This window comes from Gymnodraco acuticeps, unplaced genomic scaffold (assembly GCF_902827175.1).
Source record: "Gymnodraco acuticeps unplaced genomic scaffold, fGymAcu1.1, whole genome shotgun sequence".
In the NCBI taxonomy this organism is placed as follows: domain Eukaryota; kingdom Metazoa; phylum Chordata; class Actinopteri; order Perciformes; family Bathydraconidae; genus Gymnodraco; species Gymnodraco acuticeps.
This window is the reverse complement of record NW_022992081.1, coordinates 1,942,960-1,952,905: the sequence shown is the minus strand read 5'-3', so window position 1 is coordinate 1,952,905 and position 9,946 is coordinate 1,942,960. Positions and strand designations below refer to the sequence as shown.

At 41.1% G+C, this 9,946-nt stretch overlaps 1 protein-coding gene across 3 annotated transcripts; it reads right to left on the bottom strand.

The window, feature by feature from the left end:
• Positions 1-6,403: 6,403 nt before the first annotated feature.
• Positions 6,404-8,898, bottom strand: LOC117537280 (PHD finger protein Alfin1-like). 3 transcript variants are annotated; one of them, XM_034202462.1, is made up of 6 exons: positions 8,730-8,898; positions 8,436-8,524; positions 8,236-8,341; positions 7,897-8,002; positions 7,013-7,071; positions 6,404-6,685 (listed from the first exon to the last, which is right to left on the bottom strand). In XM_034202462.1, exons 1-6 carry the CDS (start codon positions 8,847-8,849, stop codon positions 6,593-6,595), a joined length of 573 nt encoding a protein of 190 aa, XP_034058353.1. In that variant the 5' UTR covers positions 8,850-8,898; the 3' UTR covers positions 6,404-6,592. The 3 variants fall into 3 exon arrangements, with proteins under 3 accessions (XP_034058353.1, XP_034058354.1, XP_034058355.1); XM_034202463.1 differs by having other exon boundaries at positions 7,897-7,966; positions 8,730-8,892; XM_034202464.1 differs by lacking the exon at positions 8,730-8,898 and having other exon boundaries at positions 8,436-8,681.
• Between the last annotated feature and the right edge of the window lie 1,048 nt (positions 8,899-9,946).

The following is a 9,946-nucleotide window of genomic DNA, read 5'->3' as shown; positions in this document are numbered from 1 at the left end:
CGCATCTCACCGTATAAAAGCAGGCCTCGCCTCCTGACCATCATCTCTCTTCAGCGAGTGGTATAGGACAGACAGTGCCCAGAGTAGAGGGCTCTGCCTGTGCTTATATAACAAGGGTTACCAAACCTATACCATCGTTATATCTCTCACAGGATGTATACACGCACTGTCGTCCAACACACCGTTCCACCTCACTGTCCCTGACCGGCTTTAGCAGCTGCTGCGCCTCACTCAACTCTCCCTCGGTTGTAACCGTGGAGAAGTCCAGGCTGCGGCTGACAGAGCACACTGACACGCTTACCTCGCGAAAAATGTGCTCGGAAACAGTGCTGATAGGCCAATAGGCAGACGGAGAAAGTCCACAGCCCTGTATGGGTTCACTATGCACCACCTCTCCCGAGTTCCTAAAGAGCATGGGGAGAGCAAAGTGCCCCCATGTCCCCCACACTCAGACACTGTCCCCGTACAGAGTGCGTGCGGACTATAGTGTGGAGGGCTCTCCCCTCCTGCCCCCAGGCAGGCGAGGCGAGCCCTCCAGCCCCGTTAGGGCCAAGTGTGCACTACGTCCCCCACGACCCTCCAGGGGGCCCGGAAAAAACGTAAGCGCATTTACGCCCGGGGAGGGGGCCAGTCCTCACCAGTCCTGTGTTGCCCCAGCAAGCACAGATGCTGAGAAAGAGCCAGACATGTCCAAGAGATACAACTTTATGAAGGGGCCTGGCGTTGACCAAGATGCCGCCGTGCATATATCCTCCACACTCACACCGTTGTCACAGCCACAGCCCGTGTGGAGTGCGCACGGACCCCCGCGGGGCAGGCTCTCCCCACCTGTCCGTAGGCATGTGCAATGCATTCGCAGAGCCAGCCTGCCAGGTGTTTCTTGGACAGAGCTTTCCCGGTCACCCCGCCCCAGAAGCACACAAACAGGTGTTCCGCTCTGGTCTCCCCGAATCAAGTGGTTAACTCGGACACTCTCTTGGCTGACGTTAAGGCAAGTAGCAATGCTGTCTTCCACGACAGTGCTTTCAGGGAGGAGAGCTCCAGAGGCTCAAATGGTTCTGTGACCAGAGCCTCGACCACCAACGGCAGGTCCCACTGCGGGGCGGAGGCGTGCACTACTGGGCGCAGCCTGCTGACCCCCTGTACAAACCGTGACATCAGTGGCTGACTAAAGGCTGACCTGCCGTCAAATCCCTCATGGCAGGACGAGATGGCTGCTGCATACACTTTCACTGTAGAATGAGCAAACTCTCTGTCCACCACTAACTGTACTGTAAGAAGGATAAAATAGAGCCCAACTCACAAGATAGGGGCTCTATTCTCCGCTCCTCACACCATCGCTGGCATACTAGCCACTTTGGCCTGTAACAGGCTGTGGTGATCCCGCTCTAGCTGCCTGGATATACTGAATAACCAACACAGTCTCACTCCCTGATAGTCCAATAGCGACGTTTGGTCAGGGTCCTTTGGCGTGCAGTTGTGACGCGCCGAATCTCCTTCAGCTTCATTGACGGACGCAAAGAGCTTTCAACTGATTGCAATGTATTCCCATCGGCGGCGGTATTTGACGCTCAGGGAAGCACCGCATCGGTCCATGTCGGCGGCAGTTAAAGGCAATGTGAGTGTCAATTCCCATTGGATAACGGTGGATTTTACACCCGGAAGTAAGTATTCTCCTTACTGTCGATTCATTTTACAGTGATATCGACACTACTCATCAACTCAAAAACACCACATTATCCTTGTTAATTACACAATATTGATTGGTTTAAATTGTGGATGCTTTTGTATTTTTCCCCTTCGATTCGGAGAAACAAATATTTTTTCCGAGTTTAGGATGGCAGAAGACACTACACTACCCAGAATCCTCAGCTATCATTTGGGATTACACCATGTGCTTTGCTTGACAAAGCCCGTGATTAGTCCTCAAGCTCTGTGATTGAATGTTGGAGTGGCAGTGCGGGAAGTTTACGCCGAGCGTCAAACAGCACTTTGAAATGGAATGAAACCCATTTCAGTCAGACAACTCACGTGTTTCTTTAACATGTTTATTAGAAGCAGCATATAGTTAAGTTTGGCGACTAGGCTCGGGTATCATCACTCCATAGATATACATAGCACGATGAGTGATGATCAAATAACTAACCCCCGAGCCTACAGGTGGAAGCTGGGGTGGAAGCTGGGGTGGTGGTGGGGCAGGCAAGCAGCAGCGACGTAGAGGTAGCTGCAGCAATAGCAGCAGCAAGCAATGCATGGAGAGAGATCTGGCAGGTTAAATAGAGCGGCATATTAAGGAGACTCTGTTTGGTTGGTTGTAGAGTGGCAAGGGGCGTTATGTATGAATGCAGCATAAGTGCTCGAGTTGACTGCCTGAACTAGCTCGCAGGCTTCGCCCCATCGACAGCACACTATCCCAAACAGGACTCGAACGTGTCCCACCCCCCTTTGGGTCACAGGCTCCTCCAACAGTGCAACACAATAAAACAGATACACAGAAGAAATAGTGCAAGTAAATACAAAAAGAAAAATAATAAAATAGTGAAATAGTGCAATAAGAGTCTATATACAAGTGATTGGAATATAATATATATTAGATACCTAATTTATATGTAGCAGCCAGATTAATGTTATGGATGTTGTTTCAAAGTTCAGGTGTTTAATAGTCGTATTGCCTGTAGGATGAAGCTGTCCCTGAGTCTGGTGGTTTTAGTCCTGATGCTGCAGTACCGCCTGCCAGACGGCAGCAGACAGAACAGTTGGGGTGATGGGGGTCTTTTATAATCCTGAGGGCTTTCTTTAAGGTTAACCTGGTATTTTTACTCCACTACATTTATTTTAGTTACTTTGCAGATTCTGATTAATGATGTGAAATATAAACAACCCTTAAATCAGACTTTAGTTACACCTGAGTAAAATGCAGGGAAGGTGATTGTCACGTGCCAACAATCAGGCGAGATATTTGATAGTTGGTGATTGAGAAGACTAAATATATATCTGCAGATCCCTATAAAGCATATTCATTACTCGTTATTCTCTACTAATAGTTAATTAAAGACTGTATATAATGGCTATTTTGCACATTCCTTTCAAGATTTCAAGATTTTCAAAGGTTTATTGACATATCATATACACAACTACAGTGTAGTTATGCAATGAATGAAAAACTTGGGTCACATGTTCCTCAACAGTGCATTGTCATCAAAGACATATATCAATATGTGTGTACCTCCACCATTAAACATATTCTGCACATTTCTTATTCTATCTACATACATCTTATAAGAGTATAATAAATATGTATAATATCGGTTAAAATAAGTGCTTCAACATAGTTAACATTGCAGGAAAGTTGATTGTCAAGTCCCAAAACAAACCATGCAATATATTAGACTTTAAGTACTTTGTCAGGCTTAATATGTATCTGTAGATAGATACCCCCAAAGCTTTATGCTTACATGTATTTAAAAGAAGACCTTAACCTAAAGTATTATTTAATGTTTTAATAAAGCCTAATTAGTTTGTCTGTTTTGCACATCCTCATATTAATATCTTTGTACATCCGGCACTAAATTATTTTATTGTAGAGATCATTTACAGTATCTTCTTGATATTTTCTATTCTATATTTCTATCATTGACCTACTTTCCCCCTAATTTGTAAGTACTCTTAATATTTAAATGTTTTCATCAAATATAACACATTCAACAAAACATGCAACAGACCTTAGGCAAGGCCAGTTTATTTATAGAGCACCTTTCAACACAAGGCAATTCAAAGTGCTTTACAAAAATGAAAGACATTAAGAAAAAGAATTTAAAACAGTCATTAAAAAGCAACACAATCTAGCTGCATTGCAATTACTCTAAACGTGTAATAACGTTTTTTAACCAGTAGGTGGTTTGGGTTAAAACCATAGACTGTATATATAAATGGACGTAGGGTCCCTGACGTCACCCATAGGATTCTGCAGAGTTGCCGTGAAGCCCTTAGTAGGCGGAGTCGGCCACTAACGGCTCGACAGTGACGCCAGAGTTCAACTCCCGCCTTCTCCAAATAAGGGCAAAGAGGCGGAGCCGAGGCGGGACCTGCTGCCACCGAGCTGGAAGTTCCAGAGCTAGCTGAAGCTACCAAGCTAAGCTAACATGCTCCCCATCTGCACGCTGCCGTCGCATTTTACGTTTCTAAGGTAAGCGGACATGAAACTATTCAGCAAAACTATAAATAATAATCTAAGTTATTGAGCTTTTAGCATAATACTTCAGAATCTTAAAACCCCTTAACGTTTGTATGCAATTGTGCTAAATTCAACACTGGAATCAAGCAAATATTAATATGTTTGCATGACATTAGTTATTTATATTTTGATATCACTTAACTATACGTTTAATACATTTGAGTCAAGCTAAGGTACATGTGATGGTAGCTAGTTAGCGCTCTTACCTGTGAGGGCTCCTCCAAACAGCATAATAACCAGACTGTATCATTAAAACTAAGTACCAGTTATAGATCCTTGACTTTAGACAAACAATTCAAAAGACAAAATGTATTTAAAGACCAATCTTTATTTGAATGTGCCTCTTAACCTGAGATATTAGTTATACAGTAATAGTATTGACAATCTAAAAAAACTGAGCAACTCAACAGTCAACTTTATGTTTCTTATTGTCTAAAGCATTTATTATTTTCATTTTCCCAATCTCATATTCAGTGTGGACGGATTGAGACAGCATGGTGTCCAGAGAGCTGCAGAGACTTCAGGGAGAAACCTCCGTGTGATGGACGTCCTGTCTGTTGGTTTGGAGAGGACTGAGGGTCTTTCCTCTGCGAGGAGGACCAGGGCTGATGAAGGAGCCCATGCTGGGCAAAGCTGATACCAACTGCACAGGCCTAGTCTGTCACTTTATTTGACTAAATGTGTTTACTTATACATTTAATAGGTTTACACCTTCTGTCCATATGTGCTTTTTATTTAAAACATTTGATTAACTTTTGGTTCACATTTCAATAAATTGTATTTGTATTTGCATTCCTTTTGTCCATTATTCTTACAGAAAATGTTAGATTATACATTCACATCTGACTGAAGATTGGCCCCATTTATTTGTGACTTTGCAAACTCTGCGGTACAAGGCACAAGTGATGTGAAGCTCATAAAGTGAGGCAAATAGAAATAATCAGCTGATGGAGTGTAGATGTGGAAATAGCTGCATTCGATCAGCTGACTGTTTTTACAATAAAAGTAGTTTCTTAGTGAATGTCCTGTACTGGTCTTAAAATCACAAACTTTAAGTCGCCTTAGAAAACAATTCACTCACAGATCCATAATCATGAAGGTGGAATCTAACTATATCGATAATAAAATGTATGGAGCCCGGGGTAGAAACATGTTTTTTTTTTTACCCCACAGTTTGCAGCTTGGTTAAAACCAAGCGGCAAACTCTGGGGAAGAGCCGGTGTTGTGTCACATTATGCCTCCCCGTCATGAAATGCCCCCCTTGTCACGGGAACGCGCATTTCTAAATGACACGTTTCACCTCTAAATGACACGTTAACACCATAGGTTTACACCTTAAAACGATGTTTAAAACGAAAAGTAAACGTTCAGGGTTTTTATTAATGGTAATTTTCAGACTGTGAGTTGTTTAGTGGTAGCTCATAGTCTTGATTCTTCTGGTTTAACTTTTCGCTCCGTATTTGAAGTGTCGAAATTCGTTCGTCACTTCCTTTTCAGTTTGTTTTTTTAAATGTTTTTTTTTATCATTATTGTTACGTCCTGTCTGTATAAACGTGCTTTAAAATGTATTGTTTAATTTTACATAGTTGTCATCTAATAATCAAAATATGTTTACAAATGTTACATAGTCTTTGTCAGCATATATGCTATGCGTACAAAATAAAAGTGTGACATTCATGAAACTTGCTCCATTTATTGGTACCAGTCCTAGAACCATACCCTGAAAAATGCTTGAGGGTGGGATTCATAGAAACCTCTTTTTTTTGGGGGGGGGGGGGGGGCATTTTATGACAGGCCTAGCCATCACAATATGCCCCCCCTTGCTATCTTACAAAAATAAAAGTGTCACATTCATGAAACTTGCTCCATTTATTGGTACCAGTCCTAGAACCATACCCTGAAAAATGCTTGAGGGTGGGATTCATAGAAACCTCTTTTGGTGGGGGGGAATTTTATGACAGGCCTGGCCATCACAATATGCCCCCCCTTGCTATCTTACAACATAAAAGTGTCACATTCATGAAACTTGCTCCATTTATTGGTACCAGTCCTAGAACCATACCCTGAAAAATGCTTGACGGTGGGATTCATAGAAACCTCTTTTGGTGGGGGGGGCATTTTATGACAGGCCTGGCCATCACAATATGCCCCCCCTTGCTATCTTACAACATAAAAGTGTCACATTCATGAAACTTGCTCCATTTATTGGTACCAGTCCTAGAACCATACCCTGAAAAATGCTTGACGGTGGGATTCATAGAAACCTCTTTTGGGGTGGGGTGCATTTTATGACAGGCCAAACAATAGTTGCATTGGTTGAAATGACAGTGGACAGTTAATGATGGTTCCTTCGGGGCATTATGTGCATCCAGGGCACAAGTACGGTTGATCAACTGGCGGCCTTTGTACACATTGGTGGTGGTACCACTGCTGACAAATGTCACAGCAAATCTGAGAAAACAATAAATACTTGTTATGTAAGGTATGCATTATGGGATTTTGTTATGATAATAGAATATCTCTAATGTATTTCCCACTAACATTCTAACCATTCCTTCAATAATCGAAATCTTTCAAAAACATAAATGTTGTGTTATGAGAAAGAAATACATTTTCAACAAAAATGTATGGAAAAACAAGCAAAACATTAATCCTTTATCAGTTAATGCTGAAGATGCCAAATATAGTAGCAATTACCAACGCAAATGTTATGTTGATAAAGTCTGGAAACATATTTCTGCTAATTTTCTTTATTTGTAATGTACAATAGGAAATTACCCAATGTTCTTCATCCTGCTCCTCCATCCCGCAGTAAAAGCAAAGCCTGCTTAGATCATCTGTTGAGACAAAACGTAATCAATATCTTCAGATAAACCACATTACAGATTTGGGGTCAAGGTGACCCATTCCAATTTTTGACTAAAAGGTCAATTATATAAGGACACATTTGTTGTGGTCTTTTATTATTTTGTGTGAAGAAAAGGCAAAACACACACAAACACATAGATTTTCTAAATGATTAAATCTGAGCACAGAGGAGCCATCTGCTCCTTCTTTCACTCTCTCCTTACCCTCTTTAGAATGGGAACCTGCACAATGTCATTACAAAACATCCAAAAACTTCTTTCGCACTGTACGCATCAATTTAAGTTTGGTTCTCATGGTTCTTTTGTTGTTCATCACATGTATTAGCTTTACAGCTTTGATTATAATAAGTTCAAGGTAAAAATTAACTGAGGATATCAGTTAAAAGTAATACACACCAATGAGCACATTGAAAGGAGGAAGATGGGGAAATCTCACATCTTAAATAAACCGCAGAATTGAAAGGGTGTGTTAGAGTGTGACGTGTGTAGCCTATATGAAATTGCAGTTGAAGATGCCTGCCTGCGATGCTTCATATGTTATCTATTTGGAGTTGAGATACACAATATACTGTATGTAGTGACTATTTACCCTAATCTATACTTAAGCTACTGTGTTGCTTTTAAAACCCTGATAATGTCCCTGGTCAACAGTACCAATGGTCCAAGCAGTGATACAATACAACAATTTGCATGGCACATTATTAATATACTAGGTTATTGATGCATACTTATGAGATACAATTAATAAAAGTAACTACATGAAGTCATTGACAATGTTGAGAAAAGGTAACAAACCAGATTCTCTGAGGAGAGAAGTAGCAATGTCCAGCCTCAGCTCGTGCACTGCCTTCTGTGAGGTTTCAAACTCAATTGACTCCCCCAGTAAAATCTTCTCTGCAAACTGAAGAGAACCTTGATTAGTATATGGACTGCATGGTCTATGATTTTACCCTCAAATGGAATACAGACAAATTACCCAACAGATTTAAAGAATGACATGTTGTATATGTGTAGTTTGACACAATTCAATACATCTTTGATCAAGATGTATAAAAGCAAGTCAAGATATTCAGTCTAATTGCTACTGAATTTGAGTTTGAGAGTAATGTTTGGCTAAATGCATTTCACACTCACTTTTAAGGCCAGGACACCACAGGATGTGCTGTCTTGTTGGCGATTATGGGGGAGGGTGCTGCATGTCCATCTTGACACCTTGCAGCCTTTCATCCTCATAAAGGCTCTACAGTATGTATATAGTACATGTGTCAAGATGCAGCACATCATTGTCAAAATACTCATAAAACACCGGAACTAGTACACTGTATCAAATGTACCTTGTAGACTGCAGGCACACCTTCGTTTTGCCTTTCCCTTCTCCAAGTGGATCCAAGAAGAGGGTTTTCTTCTCATGGGGGTACATTACCTTTTATTATTCACATGGAAACACAACATGCATTAGGCAGGAACCATACATTACGCAGGTACGATGTAGGGTATTGTTTAGATTTGATCAATAATAAGTGACAGCATGTATGTGTGGCCCGGTTATCTTGCAAATCACTAATTATATATGGTGTATACAGCACTATAGATACAGATTGGAGCTTAAAATATGCTCCTATTGTCACCACCAACATCCAATGATGGTTCTCGTTCACAATTCCCACGATGACTGTGTGCCATTGGATCAACCTGAGAGTAGTTGCAAAAGTATTACATTCCTGTTGAAAAATGCACATTTGCAACATTTACAAAAGCAAAGTCATTCCAATCATGTACATACCCGGATTCTTCCAAATTTGTGTTTCCAGATGGGGGTCATAGCGTAGGTGTCAATAACAGCTGCTTGACCGTCATTGCGCTGGTTGATTTTTCTGGGTATGGTTCTAGGACTGGTACCAATAAATGGAGCAAGTTTCATGAATGTGACACTTTTATTTTGTAAGATAGCAAGGGGGGGCATATTGTGATGGCCAGGCCTGTCATATAATGCCCCCCCCCCCCACCAAAAGAGGTTTCTATGAATCCCACCCTCAAGAATTTTTCAGGGTATGGTTCTAGGACTGGTACCAATAAATGGAGTAAGTTTCATGAATGTGACACTTTTATTTTGTAAGATAGCAAGGGGGGGCATATTGTGATGGCTAGGCCTGTCATAAAATGCCCCCCCCCCCCAAAAAAAGAGGTTTATATGAATCCCACCCTCAAGCATTTTTCAGGGTATGGTTCTAGGACTGGTACCAATAAATGGAGCAAGTTTCATGAATGTGACACTTTTATTTTGTAAGATAGCAAGGGGGGGCATATTGTGATGGCCAGGCCTGTCATAAAATGCCCCCCCCCACCAAAAGAGGTTTTTATGAATCCCACCCTCAAGCATTTTTCAGGGTATGGTTCTAGGACTGGTACCAATAAATGGAGCAAGTTTCATGAATGTCACACTTTTATTTTGTACGCATAGCATATATGCTGACAAAGACTATGTAACATTTGTAAACATATTTAGATTATTAGATGACAACTATGTAAAATTAAACAATACATTTTAAAGCACGTTTATACAGACAGGACGTAACAATAATGATAAAAAAACCATTTAAAAAAACAAACTGAAAAGGAAGTGACGAACGAATTTCGACACCTCAAATACGGAGCGAAAAGTTAAACCAGAAGAATCAAGACTATGAGCTACCACTAAACAACTCACAGTCTGAAAATTACCATTAATAAAAACCCTGAACGTTTACTTTTCGTTTTAAACATCGTTTTAAGGTGTAAACCTATGGTGTTAACGTGTCATTTAGAGGTGTAAACGTGTCATTTAGAAATGCGCGTTCCCGTGACA

What these genes read in the sequence shown, in the direction of transcription:
- LOC117537280 (XM_034202462.1), bottom strand. Translation starts at nt 8,849, where the DNA reads ATGTTGCAAATGTGCATTTTTCAACAGGAATGTAATACTTTTGCAACT. An exon ending in GTGGTGTCCTGGCCTTAAAA is followed by an intron (nt 8,003 to 8,235) that starts GTGAGTGTGAAA and finishes GGTTCTCTTCAG; the next exon opens with TTTGCAGAGAAGATTTTACT. An exon ending in TTCTCTCCTCAGAGAATCTG is followed by an intron (nt 7,072 to 7,896) that starts GTTTGTTACCTT and finishes TTGTCTCAACAG; the next exon opens with ATGATCTAAGCAGGCTTTGC.